The sequence below is a fragment of the Chinchilla lanigera genome, unplaced genomic scaffold, assembly GCF_000276665.1.
Source record: "Chinchilla lanigera isolate Chin_1 unplaced genomic scaffold, ChiLan1.0 scaffold00090, whole genome shotgun sequence".
Classification (NCBI taxonomy): domain Eukaryota; kingdom Metazoa; phylum Chordata; class Mammalia; order Rodentia; family Chinchillidae; genus Chinchilla; species Chinchilla lanigera.
The window spans coordinates 5,110,865-5,131,228 of record NW_004955491.1 but is presented as its reverse complement, the minus strand read 5'-3'; the positions used below and the strand labels follow the sequence as shown (position 1 = coordinate 5,131,228).

General features: G+C 41.7%; 2 protein-coding genes across 2 annotated transcripts in view; one reads left to right on the top strand and one right to left on the bottom strand.

Annotated features, from left to right (window-relative positions):
• Window positions 1-20,364, bottom strand: part of LOC102029190 — a 98,448-nt gene that overhangs the window by 23,717 nt on the left and 54,367 nt on the right. The window contains exon 6 of the mRNA XM_013504565.1: window positions 4,466-5,101. Coding sequence (XP_013360019.1) covers window positions 4,466-5,101 — 636 coding nt within the window. The remainder of the gene's footprint in view (window positions 1-4,465; window positions 5,102-20,364) is intronic.
• On the top strand, window positions 1,047-6,188 carry Gimap6 (GTPase, IMAP family member 6). Its single transcript, XM_013504618.1, has 3 exons — window positions 1,047-1,350; window positions 3,158-3,239; window positions 4,444-6,188. The coding sequence occupies exons 1-3, from the start codon at window positions 1,186-1,188 to the stop codon at window positions 5,121-5,123; spliced, it is 927 nt and encodes a 308-aa protein (XP_013360072.1). The 5' UTR covers window positions 1,047-1,185; the 3' UTR covers window positions 5,124-6,188.

Sequence of the window (20,364 nt, the reverse complement as noted above, 5' to 3'; positions counted from 1 at the left end):
TTCCTTTGGCAAAGAAATCCCCAAAAGTGAAGCTGAAAGAAAAATCTAACGTCAGATTTACATTCTGTATCAGTCTGATTGGGTCCAATTACATGGGAATCTCTCTGTGGCTAAACAGTGGGCTGACCTCTGGCCTGTTCTGCTGCAGGTCTGGGCAACTCCAAGATCAATTTGTAGAAAATGGCAACTCCTGAAATTGATGATAGGTGGTTTGTTTCAGTGAGTGAAGCAACAGTATTTTCATTACTTAGGCAATGGGAGGAATGGCAAAGATCAACACATGACTTCTAAGAATTGCTCATGTTAAAGCATTTACAGAACAATGTAAACTAAAATATTAGATTTCTACACTATGTAACTATAATAGGAAATGCTCCTTGGAGATCATTCAGATCTGAACGAAAGAAAATGAGGACCACTTTACCATACCAAATAAAATTTAGGGGGGAGTCTTAGCATCTTAAAATCACATGGTAACTATATTATCCTCCTCTGCTGAAATCTTTCTAGTTCTTTCTTTTAAAGGCTGCTTTTCCATTATGGTGGTCAGAGCTGTGCAGAAGATCCCAAAAATGTATTTTTTGAGAATCCTAAGGTTTTTTCCCAAATCCTGAGTAGGTTTTCCTACTCTGTCCCTGAATACTGTCCCTCCTCCTTACGCTGTCCTCTGTAATCACACAATTTACACATACTTTTGCTTTTGCTTTTGTTAGAATGTGCATCTTCAGACAATTCAAGGATTAAAATTCTTATCATTGATGTATGCCTTAGAAAGAATGAGTATCAGACGTTGTTCTAAGAGAAAATATTTAAAAGAAGGATGGATTAGGGGAAAAAAAGAGACAATGAATATTTGCCTAGTATTGAACCTGTAGGATTCCCTGGGAAGAGGACAAAGCTCAGAAAGGAAAGACAGTAGTTTGTGTCCCAGGCATAAGTTTTTCTGAGCTACCTGGTGCTTGTTATGCCTCTTAGCCTAGTTATCAAGGAGCAGGATAAAAATAACCCTACTACTGCTATTTAATTTCTTTCTGCTCTTGAGGCTACAAGCGTAAGCGCCTGGTTTCCTGTGTTTCTGCCTACTTCCTGCTTCTGTCTCAGAGTGGACTCTGTTGTTTCAAGAACAGTTCTTGAGCTCAGATCACATTTTGCTGAAAAAGGCAAGCAAACCTTGGCCTTGGCCCCATGATTTCGTACGTCTCCGAAGCTTTCCACTGGCTTTGCCGTTTGCTTTCTCAAGGAGATTACTATGTGTTCTCCCCAAAGGGCGAGACAGGGAACTTGCAGGATTGTGTGGCCCAGCAAGATAGAAAATGTGGCCATTCCTCTTGCCTGCTGTCCTCCCAGTCGGTAAGTCCACCTGTGTGTATGCTTGTGTATGTGCTGTGTTTATGTGAATGTATGTTTACATGTATGTGTATGAATGGTGTGTGTATCACGTTGGGTATGTGCATGTGTTTACATATGCTTGTATTGCATGAGTGCTGTTTGTGTAGACATATGTGTTGTGCATTATGTTAGTGTGAGTATATATGGTTGTTTGTATGTTTCTGTGTATTAGTGTGTCAACAGGTATGTGTGAGTGGTGCATGTGTGTTGCGGTGTGATAGAAAGAGCTGGGACTAGGGAGTCAGGAGAATTTTGTGCCCTGCTATGAGCTTAATGTTTGGCAACACCATTCTGTGAGTTTTGGTTCCTTCTCCTTGGCAGCATAGCAAAGGTGACAATGTCAGCTCCATCCTCTGAGTTGGAAGAAAAGAAAAGAACTACAAAGTATGACCAGTGTGTGTGTCATGCTGTTCCAGGTGGGGCCAAGGGTGGGGCACAGGGGCTTGCAGGGTGAAAACCCATTCTGGGCTGTTCCAGGGCACGGTGGAGGTTTGTAGCCCACTATGCACAGGCATAGTAGGCAGTGGACACCCCCACCCGACCCTTCTGCTCCATTCACAGAAGCACACTGTGCAGCTGGAAGACTTGTTCTTACCAGCATATAGCTGAGTGGGTCTGTGTGAGGATGTCCGGAAGTCAACAAATCTTCCTGGGCTTCCTTCATTACCAACCTAGCTGGCTGAAGCCACAGTCCCCCCTGCAGCACCCCAGCCCCCGCCTGGCCAGTTCCTGAGATTTGGGGAGGATAAAGTGGTTTGTCAGGTGAACAGAGCAGAAGGAACATCCAACAATGCTGTGGTGATGAGAAAACCATATCTGTTAAGATCCCCTGGAACTGGGCTTCTTGGTAGCCTAGAGCCTTTACCTGGATTTGTGTAATCTGTCTAAGAAGGGCTACACATTTTGAAAAAGCAGTCATGAGCTAGATAATTTTCTCCCTGATTCTGAAAAAAAAAAAAAAATCAAATAGATATAGCACTGTGGGCTGGTGAAATAGAGAACTGTGTTAGTCCATGAAGCGAGGGCACACTTCCCTCCCATTAAGTGGGTAGTCCCTGCAGGCGTGATGATGTGGCCCCAGTGTGCAAAAAACCCAAGAGTTACTCTAAAAATTCTACGAATATGTTGGGACCTTGTATGGAAAAAGATTCAGGACATCTTCCAGTTCAGGTCCAACATTCACCCTGAAGGGGCATCGAGGCCCAGGGAGTGTGAGTATCCTAACTGGTGGCTGCCTCCACTGAGCACAGAGGTGCCTGGCTCTAAAGGCCCCATGACTGTCGTCTCATTCACAGCAGCAACACCTGGCTCTTGCACTCCTCACCTCCCAGCCTTCTCCAAAGATCAAGCCTGGATGGCTCCTTCTGGCCCCAAGACTCAGCGTGGCCGCCCCCACAGTTTTCCACTCCTGCCCTCCAAGCACACCATGGGACACACATGTTCAGGGACATACCAGCTTTTCTGTCTGCTCCTCCTCCCCTTCCTCTCCCGAACTCTGTCCACCCAAATTCTATTCATTCATCAGTTCCAGCCCAGTTCCTTTTCCCGAGACATTGTTTGTACTCAAGATGGAGACCACAGTGGGAGGGGGACAGGGTCTCTAGAGTTAGCAGAGAATGTCATAGATCTCTCTAACCCACTCCTCACTTGGTCTCCCTTGACTTTAATCCAGCGCAAATTCTTCCTTCTCACAATAGAGAGGAAAAGGGTAAAGTACACCATAAAACTCATTTGGAAAATCAGTAAAATTCATTATCGTTTTCTCTAGGTGGAGAAAGAAGAATATGTACTGGTTTCAGAGGTTTCCCCAAGCCTGCCTCTTCAGAACCCTACAAAAGAGCTGTCAGGAGGTAAAACTACTTCCCCAGCAGAGGTACACTGGACAGAATGCAGTGTGGACAGTTGGTGTCCAGGAGGGACATGCTCCACACATGCAAAGCTGAAGGCTCCTGTTGCAGAGATTTGGCCACCTCAGCCAAAAATAAGGAAAAAGACCTTTGATGAGTATGGTGGGCAAAAGGAAGTAAGAAATATAGGTCCCAAAGGAAAAGGTCTTCAGACATTTGGTTTTTCTCCTTGGGAAGGACATGCTATATAGCTGTGGGTGTGATTAAAACCAACCGAGGTTGGAAGCCAGCAGTCCCTGGGTGGGAGACATAATTTAGGCATGCTGGAAACTCACCCATTTTCCTATCTACGGGAAATTATTTGTGATTTGTTATGTATTTAATATGAGTTATTTTTATACTTTATGAACCTTAAGGACCTGGGCCATTGGGAAAAGGTTATATTAATCTAAGACATAAAAAAAATTTCCAATGTGATAAACACAGTTTTACCTCTTCTTACAGTAACCCAGGTCAGAGCTCGGATGATATATTTGGCTTGAAAGTCCGGTGGTAGAACCTGGCTGTAGCTGCTCTGATGGGAGTTACCCTCTTTCACCTGATGTGTATTGACTAGGCCAGCAGGAATGATATCTGATCATCCATACTTCCTCTTATTCTCCACCCGTTCACTCAAATGCCTTTCCCACTCCCTTGTAGAAACCGGAGGGAGCCAATGTCATTCTTTCAGAATTGGGAAGCAGGTCAGCCAGCTGAGGGCAGCAGCAAAACTGGTCAGTGCTAAGGAGGTTAGGAGAAGACAAGTGCCACCTCCCTTTGGGAGGCTTAGCGTTCTGTGACCTGGACCCATCAGTATCTTCAGTGGGGACCAGATTTGGAAATCACCTATGACTTGTCCCTTCTTTATGTGCTCTGGATCTTGACTCCTGCCCTCCAACCCCAGTCATATCTAAAAATCTTAGCACTAGGTTTCCAGTGTCTGTTTGGCATCTCCAAATCTCCTCTCTTGGTGATGGCTCTGATATTCCTCTGAGTAAGAATGTTGAGCCCCACTTTCAAGGGCGTAGACTAAGAATGTGAACCCATGACAAGTCTCAGGGTAATGGAGCCCCTAAGGTGATGGAGCACACCCAGGGACACAGCTTCTCATAAACTAAGTAGATTGGTTTCCAACCCCAGTTTCCTCTTTTTGTGTGTGTGTTTCCAGGTCTGATGGAAAAAGAACTCACTCCAAGGAGACTGAGGCTCATTCTGGTGGGGAAAACAGGAAGTGGGAAAAGTGCAACAGGAAACACTATCCTTGGCAGGGAAGTATTTGAGTCTAAGCTCAGTGCCAAGCCAGTGACCACGGCCTTCCAGAGAGAAAGGCGAGAGTGGGGTGGGAAGGAACTTGAGGTGATTGACACCCCAGATATTCTGTCCTCTCAGGTCCAGCAGGAAGTGGCGGCTAAAGCACTCTGCCAGGCCATAGCCTTCTCTTTCCCGGGGCTCCATGCTGTGCTCCTGGTGACACAGCTCGGTCGCTTCACAAAAGAGGATCAACAGGCTGTTAGGCGTCTCCAGGAGATCTTTGGAGTGGGGGTCCTGGCTTACACTGTCCTGGTGTTCACCCGGAAGGAAGATCTGGCCGGCGAGCCCTTGGATAAATACGTGCGGGAGACCGACAACCAGAGCCTTGCCAAGCTGGATGTGCTGTGTGAGCGGCGCCACTGTGCCTTCAACAACAGGGCAAACAGGGTGGAGAAGGAGGCCCAGCTGCAGGAACTCATGAATAAGATCGAATGTATCCAGTGGGAAAATGAAGGTTGCTGCTACAGCGCAGGAGCTTACCCATACTCCCAGCAGCAGGTTCTGTGCCAAGAAGCCTGGGGAACACAGATGACCTGAGCAGGATTCTGGGGAGGTGCTCAACAAGGATCTTGGCTGGAAGTCCTGTCCTAAATCCAGAAGGGATCTGAGAAGATTTACAAACGCCTCCTGGGGAGGCTGTCTATCTGAGTCCATGTTTGTGAACTCCTGCATCCCCATGTCCAGCCCCCATTGCTGGCTTTCTCCATACTCCTGGAGAACTGCCCAGGCTCCAAGTCTTGGAGGTGTGGCAGATGGGTGGGGCCCTCAACCCAGGTGCCTGCTCTTCATTACCAGCTCTTCAGTGCTTCTTCCAGGGCACTGGGCTCTCTTTCTGCTGTACCAAACAGCTTACTGTCCTCATATGGGGCCTTCTTTCTCACCGGCATTACAGTTCTTGGGGTTTGTGTCTATGCTTACATAGAGCCAAAGCTTCCTGAGGGCAAGCCTGTCACTCTGTCCATGTAACACCTGCAACTGCCTGGGCTTCCGTCAGTGGGTCAGTGTTGATGCAAGTTTCTGTGAGCCATTGACCCTATGGCTTCATATCTCTTGGGCTTTATTCTCACCCATAAAGCGGGAAGGCATGATGACTGTTAGGGTACTTGCTGTGGGTGGTGTGTAGAACATGGCAATGAGATAGAATAGGAAGACCCAGACCCCTTCCCCTCAGAATTTTCTTCCTCCATGTGTGCTGTTTTAATAGGTCATGTCCTTGAAGATAACTAGGTTGCAACCACACTTTTACTATGCTGGGGAAACTCCCCTGCAACCATGGCATATGCAGAATGGCTGATTCTCACTGGATATGGCCTTCCTGGGGTGGCAGTAATGAGCATCATTTTTTGTGAGCTGAGGCAGACCCAGTGTACCTGAAAAGATCACTGTGTCAAGGCTAAATTTGGGTGCTGAGACCCAAAGACAGGACATGTGCAGAATTCACGAGTCAGGTGCAACAGATGCCAAAAATATCTGTGCAAGAGAGAAGCTGGAGTATACACTATGTATAAGACCTCCACAGGGAGCCGCTCTGCAACACTTACCTGTGTGCTGTCTCACTTGTGTTTGAGCATAAGCCCTGAATAAAGCCTCATTTGGTCAGTATCATTTGCCTCTTTGTGATTTCTATCTTGAAATGAGCAAAAGAACCCTGGGCAGACTGGTGACTGCAGTGGCTCTGACACATGGGGATGGATGGATACTGGGCCAAGGAGAAGAATGAATAGAAAATCAGGCAGAGACAGTGGCCCTTTCTCTGGATCCATAACTAATAAGTCCCCTGGGAACTTCCTAGAGGTCAGAATGATGATTGAAGTTGTGACTGGGTATCCAGAAAGTTATCCCTGGGCAAGATGGTAGGCCTTACCCCTGGCTATAGGATGTGGAGGACCCTAGAGGTGCCAGTTGGGGTTGGACAAAAGATACCAGCACCATCCCCAGGGTAGACTTAGACTGGGAAGGCTACACATGTCCCACCCACCCCCCTTTTTCCTTGGTGCTCAAGACCCTTCATTAGTCCTGAGTTCTAGTTTTAGAAAGTAAAGCTACTCTCAGCCTGCCTCATACTTCCCTGCACTTTTCCTTCTGGATGAGGTAAGAGTCTGCATATGTAAATGGCTTCCCAGCAAGCTGGGAATGGAGAACTAAGTGGAGACAAGGAAGAAAGGGAGCCCACAAAGGTAGCAGCTGAATGTCTTAAATTCCAGTGGGGCCACCTGCCTGATTTGTGGGAGAACTATGGCATATGGATGTCTCCCTGGGAGGCTGCTCCTATGGACAATGTTTATAAGAAACAATGTTAGAAAGGTCAAGAAGGGAGTAGGATGTTGAGTCTGACTTTGACCTCTCTGAATGCCTGAGCAGGATGACATGCCTCAGTTGCACCTCAATATCTTTCAGGTTAAAAATTCTCCTGGGGAGTTTGACCCACTGACAGGAAGTGGTGGGAGGAAATGGGAAAAACCTTCCAACATCTTACTCTTCTCTGTTCCTATTTTGTGTGGCAGAAGGGTTCTAGCTGCTGTCCCTGGGAGAGGAGGGAAGTAGATTTCAAGATGATGATGGTGTTGGGAACCGTCAGAACCTGAAGGACACAGCCTTAGGTCCACCTGGTGGCTTATGTGCTGGTGAGACATCTTTTGCCATTGGATAGTGGCCTCCCTTTCCAAAGCCCATGTTCCTGAGACATGTAGCTTCCTTAGAAAGCATAATCATACATTTTACTGAAAGATGCAGGAAAGTATCTCAAAGCAGAACAGACACTCACTTGGTATATGCTGAAGATAGGGTTGATGCTAAATGAATGTATTAAATAAGGGACTTCTCTCTCGCTGAACAGAGCATGCAACATTTATTCCATTCTCGCATTTCCTAGGACACATCAGCATTTTAAATTCTGCTCATATCTTCTTCTTTTCTACTCCTAGACAAGTAAAATATTGATACAATGGCATTAGTTTTGACTGTGTTATGGTGAACAAATTTCCTCTGCAGTCTACATGCTTATATCTCCTTTGTTACTCTTAGGCATTTATTTTTCTATGTGAAAGTTAAAAGCATTTGACTAACTTCTGAAAAAGTGCCCTACTGGTATTTAGTTGGAATTGTCTTACCATTATATATTAAGAGAGTTGATATATATTTCAAGGTGCTGATCAGCTCAAGCTCAGAAATTGTAAGATTAGGAGAATTTTGCTTGGAATGTAAAGATTGCAATTCAGGAAAATGTAAATTCAGACCATTCTGAATGAGTCCTCCAGAGGCACTCAGCTTGTCTGAGTTGACATGGAAAAGGAAGGAGAAGCTGAGGACAAAGGAAATTACACAAGTCACATGAGAAGAAAGACGACTGGTGCAGAGAAGCTTCCCTAACAATGGGCCTCACATCAGCATGCTGCCCGTGCTTGGCCTTCGGTGGAAAGGTGGTTGGCCACTGTAAGAAAGAAAAGAACCATCTCCCTCTTCTCTTTTTACTATGACAGCCAGAGGCGGGTGTGGTGTGCCTCAATAGCAGTCACGCACCTCCACTTCACTTACCTGTTTGTCCCCTGAGGATAGACTGGGGCCTTTTCTTCCTGGGTTACTTTGGGGCCAAGCTCCAGGCCACTCTACCAGCTCAGCAATAGCTGCAGGTCCCCCTTCCCATCACTTCAGACACTGCCTCTCCCACTTTGAAGACATATGGGGTAACCAACCCTAGTTAGTGGCAAAGATCAGGGAGGCATCTGAACCCATTACTACTACACCAAACAACTCAAACTCCACTAAGCTCTGGTCAACACAACCAGCCCTCCTGAAGATTTCCTGGTTTTGTCCCTACCATTCTCAGGCGGCACAGCAGCTGTCAATGAAACAGCCATGTTTCTTGATGTTTTACTGTACAGCTGCCATGACAGCTGCAACTATCTTGGACACTCCACATATCCTCATGGAAAAGTCTACCCTGACCAGAGCAGGCTTGAGTTGGAATGAAGGAGTAAAATTTAATTTGAACCAATCAGTAGGCTTGGATCAGAAAGCTTGAGTTTAGATCAATTTAAACCAATCAACAGGCTCTAATTTGGGCCAATCACAGGCCCGCAGCTGTGATATAAGCTGTATGAGCAATTCTGCCCTCATGCTTTTCAGGTTGGCTTAGGAAGGCTGGCTCTGGTGTACTGACCCCCCTGTGATGTAGCATAGGCTCTGTTTAAATAAATTCTTGTTCTAGTGGTCTTGTATATTTACTCACGTAGCGTGAACTCTACTCAAGAGTCATCCTGTATAGGAGTAATTGCTTTTAAAAAAGGTACAAAAAGCAGTGACTGTGAACTCTGAAGAGCTCCAAAGGTAGCAGCCATCAAAGATCAGTGACAAAGACCAGCAAATGACAGAGTCAAGTGACAGTATCCAGCGTTGACCAGCAGCAGCTGACAGTGACGGGGGCAGTGACCCACATCAGGCAGACTGGCACCACCAAACATTACTGTTGTGGTAGAGATGTTGTTGACTAGCTGCTTCAAGGCCTAGAATATAACACTCAGGGCTGAGGGAGCTTAGTGCTTAAAGAGAACAACTAGCAAAGCTGCGCTTTGCCAATTCCTGATTTCTATCTATATTAAGAAAAGAACCACCAACTGACTAGCAACAATTTGTGGCCATCACTCAGGTGCAATTTCCAATACAAGATGTGAGTGGCTTTACAGATCTTGGCCAATTCAAAGTCAGCACTGCTCTGTAGCTCTCTCCTGTCTGGTCTAAGAGTTCACTTTTCCCAGCAGCAACCTGACATATGCATATACTTTATTCTTTAATGGTTTTCTGACATCATTTAAAAATATACTTTGGCCATTCCTTTTTATAATAATTTGCCTCTGGACTTAGTTGGTCTATGGTTAGGTAGAAACTAGAGCTCAAGGTAGTCTGACTCCAAAACTCCTTTAAGAATGTAGGGCACATGTTTTGACCATGTATGGTCAGCAATGGACTCTGGGTAGGGAAAAATACATATGAGAAATCTTTAAAGTGGGAGAAAGAAGAAAATTTACAAATAGGTAAACAGAAAAATATCTTATCCTTTTGTTATTATTGCTTAAATTTTTTATTATCATGAGGCAATTGTTCATATTATCATGTCTTATTGAATTTTTCATTTGTGTTTTATAATTTTGACTGTAGGGGTCTTTCAGTTCCTCAGTGAAATTTATGCCTAGGTACTTTTTGTGAGTATATGAATGGAATTCCTTCCATTTTTAGGAATGTTATTCAAGGTCTGGATATTGAATAAGTGATAGCAAGCCCATAATTTGCAGGGTTAGCCCTGAAAAGCTAGTAAATCTTTTCTGCTTAGTCAAGAGTAATGGGCCACAGAGTTTACCTGAGCAATCTTCCAGAGGCACTCAATACTTAAGGACTTTTATGTTTAACTCTCCAGCCAAATTACTTTGGTCTGCATTAAACTCATTGGCCATCTTCTCAGTTTTTCTGGGTGTTGTTTACTTTGTGCCCGAGCACTTTTCTGATGAAAACTATCTGTTCAGAAGAATGACAGCTCAAAGCCAGCGGGTGGAAGGTACATGTTTCATCAGAGGGGAATTTCAGGACCTTCAGATCACACCAGATAAGAAGTTCTGCGTCCTCCGTGAGATCAGAGTTTGCCTCTATAGCAATGCTGAGTTCTGTGGTTTCCTTTTATATACTGAACCAGAAACAGTTATTTGTCTCACTTGACAATAACACCCCCAAACCAAGTTCTTCTCAAAATATAGTTGAACCCAGGGTGGATAAGAAGTGAAAATGAGTCTGTTACACATAGTTGTTGCTGAGAAATGAGGGTTGTGGACAAGGTTCTCAGCAGAAGAAAGGGAATGGTGTGAGAACCACTGTGGGCTCACCTCAAAAGTCCCAGGCAGGATTCCTATCCAATTCGCTTTGAGCATAATTGGTCTGTTTGCATGTACCAAGGGAGTGGAAAGGGTAGGAATCCAGAAAAAGTAGAAGAGGACCCCAGTAAGACAAACCACACTCAGCTCATTAAACAAAATGATGGGGAGAGATTTTCATAAAACACCATGGTTGATATATGGGAAAGGAACATGGGACCCTTAAAGCAGCCTGAGCTAGAACTAGGGCAGTTGAAGAAAGAAAAAGTGCTCTGAACTCTAAGTCACTTATTAATATCAGTGGAAGAATCCTAAATTATATCATAACAAATAGAATCCAGCAATGCTTTAAATTACTAAGATTTGTCCTGTGAATATAAAGATTTGATATTAGAAAATATTTTTATAATTTAAAGCACCATTAAACAACATACTCATCATCTTCTTAGTTGTTGAAAGATAATTGGTAAAATTCACTATCTAATAATTGCTCATTTTCTTACCGTAATAAAAAAATCTCATCTAACCTTAAAATCTACATTTTTTGCTGGAAAACACTGATGTATTGCCACAAAAGTGGCACTATCATGTAATTATTTAACTTCCTGCTAAATCTTAACCACAACAAACTAACAGAGTAAGAAATTAGAAGTTTTTTTTAAACTTCAACAAGAAGAGGTAAATTTTTACTTCTGGACCCTTGAAGAATGTCCAAAACTCAACATAAAAATGATGAACATCAGAACTGAAACACGGGCAATAGTGGTGCCTTGGTTCACGAGCTTGATTCTTTCCATGATGCTGGTTGCAAACCGGGTTAGACGGGAACTGAATCAAATTCAGTGGTTAGGTTCAATGTTGACCTTCTGCGGAAATTTCATTCAGTTCTTGTCTAGTTCAGTTTCCAACCAGAATCATGGAGAGAATTGAGTTTGTGAACTGAGGTACCACTTTATGTAAGAGAGATATCATTAAAGAAATAAACACAATTTTTAGCACAAAAGTGACTCAACTGTATGCATACTGAGTAATGCATGTGAAAACTACACTGAAATTTTTTTGCCTATTATATTGGCAAAAATAGAATTATGAGCAACAATATGGGGAAGCTAATAAATGTTGGTAAAACTAACTTGGTTAATGTTTTTGTTATAGGCAATTCAGAGATATGTATCAAAATTTCAAATGCATGTCCTAATTGTGTAATAGTATTATTACTTTCAGAGGTCTACTCATTTGATCCAATTATCACTGCATTAAAAACCTCTCCAAAATTTTGTGACATTAAACAATAATTTTATATGCTTATAACTTTGTGTCAGGCATGTGGGGTGGGCTCAGAGGGGATGACTGGTCTCTACTCCGTGAAATGGGAGTCAGTGGGAGGGACTCCAGGAGCCAGAGACAGAAGGGGCAGCTAGACCAGGGGGCAGATCTGAGCCACTGTGCCATCACGTGTTCTTCATGTATCCATGGGGCACCTACTGATGCTGAACTGGGCTTCTTCACTCCGGCTACAAGAAGACAGCTCTCCTTTTCAGATGCCTTTGCCTTATAGTATTACAAAGTCAAACAAATTTAAAAGTGCTTTGATCAGGGCTATTCATTGCTTGGCTCAAAATAGCCAAGAAGGTAGATTGCATCTGATATCTCAGGTGCTCACAGATCTTTCTTTTTTTCTTCATCTTATAAACATATGTTTTATATTCCACAAGAAACATTACAGTATAGTCACCACATGCATTTTCTGAAGTAATATTTATTGGAGTGTGTTCAAATAGGACCTCAAGAAACATCTTTTTACCTGTGTTTAAGTACTTTGATACATTCACTATAGTCAGAGATCTAATAGGGTCCTTAGCCACCCACCATTCTTTTTTTCATGGTCTTCTGGACCTTCAACATCCCTACTCCACTGTATGTCATAGTAGATACCTCCGTTGTTCAGGCTGTAGCATACAAAGAAGCTACAATGGAAAATTCCATATTGAGAGAGTATATATTTCTCAATTTTAAGGTGGAAAAGCTTGATACTTTCCTAATCCACCCAAATACCCAATAATTCCCTCCACATATCACTCTTAAACTATTATGGTGATGGTCCGTGAAGGATTTCTACAAAATGTATGACAAATAAACTCCAGTCAGTTAATTATTTAGCATTTATGTTTATTAGTTTAAAGCTGATTGTGTGACCCAAGATGACAGGCTAGAAGCAGCCTGCACTCTCCTGCTTCTCAATGGGTTGGAATCAGAACAAGTAGAGAGCAGCTGCTTATCAAGGGAGTGACAGTAGAACCTGTTGAAGTTCATTCAATACTAGACAGACAGACTCACAGATTCCGAGACTGAATAGAAAAAACAGATGGTGAGGATGATCTCAGAGCCAAACGAGCACCATTGTGGCCAAGGGGGAGGGCAGTGAGGCAAGAGGGACAGATCCAGCAGGCACAGCTAACACAGAAATCAGCTCAGGCCGCAAGAACAGTTGGAAAACAGCTATTTGGGGAACAGTTAGAAAACAGCCTTGTTTTTAAAAATCTACTTGATTTATATTATGTGCTTTTGCTGCTTCTATTTCTGCTGTGGATGTGGATGTTTTCGGCTTTGCTTTATTTCTCTATCAGGTTTGCAGGTATTTGTGGTTGTCACTGTTACTTGTGGTCTTCTTTCTATGAGTTGCTGGGGATCAAACCTAACACTCTGGGCACATTAGACTCTGCTCTGAACTTCTGACACCGAACTATACTCCTATCTCAAGTAAGCAAAATTATACCTTACTATACCCAACCTCGCTGGAGCCGTTAGTGATACATTCATATCCATGCTTATAGCCACACAATTCACAATAGCTAAATCTAGGAAGCAGCCTATAGTGTATGTCCATCAACAGATGAATGGATAAAAATACTGTGGTATTTATACACGATGGAGTACTACTCTGCTGTAAAGAAAGATAAATTTGAGCCACTTGTACAAAAATGAGTGCATGAGACCATAGTGTTAAGTGAAGTAAATCAGACACATAAACTTAAATATCACATGGTTTCTCTTATGTAAGAAACACAAATTATAAATAAAAAGCAAAATGAAAGGCAGATAATAGAAAGTAGAGAGATAGATCTTTTTCAAATGGAAGGAGATCAAGAGACAGAGGGGGTAAGGAAGGGAAAGGGGATGAAAAGAAGAATTAAGATGTGAAACCTACACACAAAGAATGTAAACATTATGTACATCAAATGTATTAATTAAAAAAGAAAAACTACTGCTTGTGTTGAATCAGCAAAAAAGGGGGAGGGACAGATACTGACCTGGTCCAGGTATGTTTAGCCAGAAGGAGCTAGAGACACACTTCTGGATGCCTGCTGCCATAGCATAAACAGAAAGAAATAACACAAAAACTGTGGACACCACTCCCCTACCCTTTTAGATCACACATTGTTGACAAGATTGGAGGAATAACTACAAAAGATATATCCCATTACTCTGCCGCCTACTACATCACTGCCTAAAGTACCGGAGTGACCCCACTCTTGTGAGAGCATCAGAGAAAATGAGACTATCAGGTTGGGACACAGCCATCCAGAGAAGAACAAGGAAACCACACTACAAAGTCCAGTTGGGATTATTCATCATTACCCAGTAAAGCGATCCCAGGACACATTATAAAGAGAAGGCAATTCCCTATGAAGTCCCTCACTTATAAGTGGAAGAAATTTTCATCTCAACAGATGCACCAACTCCAACCCAGAAACTCAAGAAATACAAAAAAGGTAAGATGACTCCTTCAGTTACCTCATAGTATTCAAGTAACTGAATCCTGAGATATTGAAATGGATAAAATGTCAGAAAAATACTTCAAAGATTAATGTTGTACTAGGGTTCCCTAGAGGGACAGAATCAATAGAAAGTATAGGTATAATTGTGCAAGGGGATTTATTAGATAGACTTATAGCATCAGAATCAAGAGAATCCAGAATGGGCATCTGAGAGTTCCGACATGGAAGAATCCACTATAGCCATCTGTGTGCTGAAGAGCTGGAGGGTCCAGTAACTGAGCCGCTCAGCTCAAAAGATGGAAGCTGTAGAATAAGGAAGATAAGGATGCAGCACCAGTCCAAGGTCAAGGGCCTGGAAGCTCGCTGTAGAGTCACCAGTGCCAGCGTGTGAAGGCTGAAGAAACTGCAGACCAGTGTCCAAAGATGGTGATGAAGATCGGAGCTCTGCAGAAACAAGCACACTTCCTGTGCTCACTGTGGCAGCACAAAGCAAGCACACTGCCTTCTTCTTTCCTTTTTTATTTCATCCAGCCCGTAAGCCTAGTGGTTAGTGCTACCTACAACCCTAATAGGTGTTCCTCACTCACTGTGCGGGCTACTTGTCAGTCATCCACTGACACACTTATGGCTCTACTTTCATAATCTGCTAGGGATTTATGAATCCATTCAAGTTGACATATCATGAGTAACAGCCACAATATGGACACATCTCCTTAAACCATACTTAATTTCCAAATACAATAACAATAACACTTCATCTCCAAATGCAGTGTGCCTAACATGATACAGAAATCCTGTGTACAAATAGATATGCACTAATCCCCGCCCCAGGATAGAAGGCAAAGTGGTTCTTTGGGTGATGCTTACTCTTCTCTCACTTTTACTTTTCCCCTGACATTTTACAACTCAAATACTATAACATAATATAAATTTAACAATACTTAAATACCAATATTAAGTCAATCAACCTCACGTTACAAAGAAAGGAAACAGATATCTGCTTAATGTGTGTGTGTGTGCATAAGCATATTTACAAAATAGGAGAGAAATACTCATAAGAATTACATCCTTTTTCCTGTAACCCATCACATGGTCATACTTGGTATCTACAACTACCTTCTTCTATTGCTAATTCTGTGTTCCCTTGCCCTTCAGCAAGCACCTGAGCAGGCCCTGGTTATTTGTTTGGTAGAGTGGCCCATTCTTCATCCGCCTAGACTGGGTTGGTGTAGTTTCCCACTGACTTTAATACCTATGCATGGCAATACTAGAAGATGCCCTAAGAGATCTCATGAACTCCAAACATATTCTTTCTTACCTCCATGGTAGAGTACTTATCCAAACTTTCCTTTGGAAATCTGGATCAATCACCCTCATAAACGCCGGAACTCCCTTTTAGGCAAGGCCTGAATGACCAGGGGGAAGTCTGAGCTTACTGTTCAGTGGAATCATTGTTGTGTCTCTTGGTGTTACCCTTTCCCCTCTGCAGCTAAGACTTCCAGGCCAACACAGCATAAGGGCCTAGTGTCTTGGTTACTTTTCTCTCATTGCTGGGACAAAATATCTGATGCCCAAAATTAAGGAAGGAAAGGCTTATTTCGCTTACAGTTTGTGGAGGTTTCAGTCCTTATTTGGCAGATTGTAATGCAGATGGCACATGGCAGAGGGCTACAGCTCATGGTGTCCGAACACAGCAAAGCAACAAACACAAAAGCCAGGAATCGCCGCAAGCAGCCTCTTGCTCTTCCTTACATATGCAAACTATCCACCCCGGGTGGGTGCAGCTCTCACACCCATAATCAATCAAACTCCAAAAGCCTGCCCCATGGCCACATGAGGCTTTGGGGGGACACCCAGACACAAACTATAACACCTAGGAACAAAAAACAAAATTTTTGCTAATGGCTTACTAGAAGCAATGGTGAGTGCAGTCACTCCATTTCCACCTCTTGATTCCCAAACCCATGCATCCCGGTTATGGGAGAAACAGTGCAACCTAAGGCTAATTAGAATTAGAGAGGGGCTGGGGATTTAGCTCAGCGGCAAAAGCGCCTGCCTGGCAAGCTCAAGGTCGTGAGTTCAGTTCCCGGTACCGGAGTAAAACCAAAAAAAAAAAAAACAAAAGAATTAGAGAGAAACTAGAAGATAACGCAAATGAAATAAAAATTTTGTCTACAGAAATCATAATAGAAAATTTCCCAAGGATGGGGAAAGGTCTCATCACATAAGTAAATGAGACTTACAGAACACTGACCAACTACAATAAAAAACAGAAGCTCTCAAGCCAACTTAGTCAAAATTCCAGACGTCCAACAAAGAAACATAATCTTAAAAGATGTCAGAGAAAAGCAAAAACAAACAAACATATAAAGATAAAACCACTAGGATTACATCAGACTTCTCAGCACAAACTTTAAAGGCTAGCACAGCCTGGAGAGAAGGATGTCAAGCCCCACAAGCAAACAGCCTCCAATCCAAATTAACATATCTGAAAAAAACCTCAAAATAGATGGAAAAATAAGAACACTCCACGAGAAAGAACAATTCAAGGGATACAAATACTCCAGGAAATACTGAAGAATGTGTCATAAACTATCAGGGAAGCCAACAAGGCCAAAAATGCAGGTGGAATGAGTACATAAAAGAAAATAAAAAGATAAGCAAAGAAATCATCAAAATAAAAAAATGCAATGTCAGAAATAAAAGAACAACTTGTATCACTAACAATATTAATGCCTCAGTTCCCTTATCAAAAGTCACAAATCCGGAAACTGGATCAAAAAACAGAATCCAACAGTCTATCGCATTCAACAAACTCATCTAATCCAAAAAGATATTCATGGACTAAAAATCAAAGGATGAAAAACAGTATTTCATGCACCAGGACCCTGAGAGAAAGCAGAGGTAGCTATTTTAATTACAAAGTACACTTTCATCTAAAACTGATCATAAGAGGCAAAGAAGGTCACTACATACTAGTTAAGGGAACAATCCAACAAGAACTGATAACTCTTGTAAATACATACCCACCAAATACTGGAGCACCTACCTTCATAAATACTGCTGGACCTACAAGATCAAATAATCACAAGTACAATTATAGTGGATGACCTTAAATCACAAAGGGACAAAATAACTATACAAAGAGTCAACAAAGAAATATCAGAGCTGAACAACGTCTTTGAACAAATAGACTCAATAGATATGCACTGATTTTTCAACCTGCTGCAACAAAATACATATTATTCTCAGTAGCACGTGGAGCTTTGTCCACAATAGACTACACACTAGTCCATAAAATCAGCTAAAATGAATACAAAAGAATTGAATCACTTCATGTTCACCAGCATAACACCATGCAGTGAAAGTAGAAATCAATCACAGGAGAAACCACAGAAAATTTATAAATACTTGGAAACTTAATAACACAGTCTGGTACACCCAACAGGTCACAGAAGAAGTCGAGGGAAAAAAATAAACAATTTCTGAGATCAAACAACAATGCTAGTACAACACACAAGAACCTATGGGAGACAATGAAAGCTGTCCCAAAAGGGAAACATCAAACATTCCCCGTTTAAGGACCTACCTGTTTAACGGCGGGTCGGATTTTATGACCTGCTGCTTGGACTTATGACCTCTCCTTTTTTGAGTATAGTTCCGTACATTTTGTTTATTGAGCCTCAGTGTCTTTTTGTACAGTACATCTTCTTTATACAATACTATAATTTTTGCTAATTGTACTATACAGTACTATAGTTTTATGTTCTGTTATACATTAAAGTACATGTAGGAGTTACACAAATAAAAGCAAAATCATCAAGTTGGAGTTTCTTTTGACCATTTCTTTGTTCTGAATATTACAGTCTGCGTACTACATGAGATTCCTCTTTTAGCAACAAATTCATTTAATGACCTAGTCACAGAAACAGAACTTAGTTCTGTGAACATGTAGTAATTGTTTATTAAAACATAATGTAGTTAGTTCCCCAAATAATTTCGTTTATTTTGAATACATGACACTTTGTGATTCTCCAGCTGATATTCCACCGTTGGCATAATTTCCCATAGTATTATTTTTTTTCCATAGTATTATAATTCACTTGCATGGCTTGAGTTATATAATGATTATCTCCAAGGGGCATGAGTTCAAATGCTGCCTGGCCATTCTCAATGCAATATTTGCCAGAGATGATGCATAAAATAAGTCAAGAGTTCTCTAAAAAAAATACAAATCTTTAAAATATATACCACTAAATTGACATTTTAGCTTCAAAGTTACATCTGTTCATAAATATGGAAAAGTTTTCAGTCACAGCCATATCCAAACTGTGGCTCACCTTTGGTTTTTGTTTGTTTGTTTGGTTGGTTAGCTTGGTTGGCTTGGTTTTTTTATTTTGCTTTGTTTGCTTTATGCCTTCATTTTTGTACTAAAAGGAAATTTTCTTGGGCTTCATCTAATGTATGCAATAAAACTTCTTTTTAAAATATTCCTTATTATCACATTTTAAAAATGAGGGTTAAAAAAAGGTGGCCTATGGGTTGGACATGCTTGCTAAAGACAAAACATGCCTGGAGTTTTATCTTTTCAGAGAAGGAGCTAACTTATGAAATTTTCACCCTGAATTGCTCCAACTTTTCATCTAAAATGAAGAGAAGTACATATTTGTCTGTTTTACAATTTTAAATCAGCTAAACTTTGATGTTATTAAAAAGAACAAACAATTGTTCTTATGGGCAATTGCTTGGTGCCTTAGTGCAATATCTCTGATATCATGTTTGGTAAAAATTTAAATCTTTAGACTTCTTTGCAATTTTCCATAAGAACTTTTTGTAAGTGAAATAATAATTCTTACCATCTCTCCAAATAAAAATATGGACAAATACGCATAAGGAGAGATTTTATAACTTTATAGCCTTATGTTAGGAAAAAAGCAAAAGTTCTAAAATTGAAGATCTGAACTCCCAGCTTAAGATGACAAAAAGTAAATCAGTGTGTACTACTGTAGTCCAATATCTTACTTAATTGGAAAACACTGCAGGAATTACCAGGACAAGCATGCCAACCATTCATCATTATAACAGGTATCAGCCAATGCACTCAGACAAGAGAAATCAAATAGATGTATAAGGATAAAAGAAAAAATGATAAATTTTGGAATATCTATAGGATAGAACATTGCTCATTAATAAAGGGAATGACTGATGGTTGTATGTGTTAATAATGGGTATATGTGTTAATCAACTGTCACTGTGATGAAATAACAGAGAAAATCACCTGAAAAAGGGAAAGATTTTTTTTGGCCCAGAGTTGATAAATCCATTGATAAGGCAAAATATCATGGTAGACAGAGGGTGGTGGAGCTAAGCTGCTCAGCTCATAGCACCCAGGAAACAGAGAGGAACCTTGCTCTGCTAACAAAGACTTTCCTCCCAAAACCCAGTGAGCTACGGGTCCTGAAATGGATTCATCCATTCACGAGCTTAGAACCTCGTGAGCCAATCACCTCCCAAGGCTCTACCCTTGAACGCTGTGACCAACCTTCCAACACATGAGCTTTTGGGAGACGTTTAAGATTCAACCCTCACAGTATGTGTAATTTGGATGATTCTCAAAACCATTATGCAGACAGGCAGATAAGGGTAAGAGTGTGAGTAAACCAGGACAAGGCTCTGCAAACTGGAGACTTTCTGGGCATCAAAAGCCTAGCAAGACTGACAACTGCATATCTACTGCTTCTTTTGTGTGCCAAAGACTGCATATGAGGGTCTAGATTTAGATGCCTCTGTAGTGTCCTCCCTGGGAACCCCTCTTCTTGGGGACTTGGTCTAGCTCCCAATGTCCTAAAATGAGCTATGCAAAGGCTTAAATAAAAGGGACAATATAATGTGGGGGAATCCAGGAAGGCCAGAATTCTCTGGCAGCTAACACCATGAGTTTTTCCAGATCACAGCATTTATTGTGTTTCTAAAGATTCAGGGGGTGCAGGAAGTGGGGGTGTGAAAGCCCATGAAAGAAGACAGAACAAAGGCAGTAAGTCTAAAAAAAAAAAAAGTATTACATTACTTTAAAAAAAAATGAGAGAACTGTTTGATTTCTAAGGTTGACAGCTTTATTGCTTGGGATAGGCAGTTCCAGCA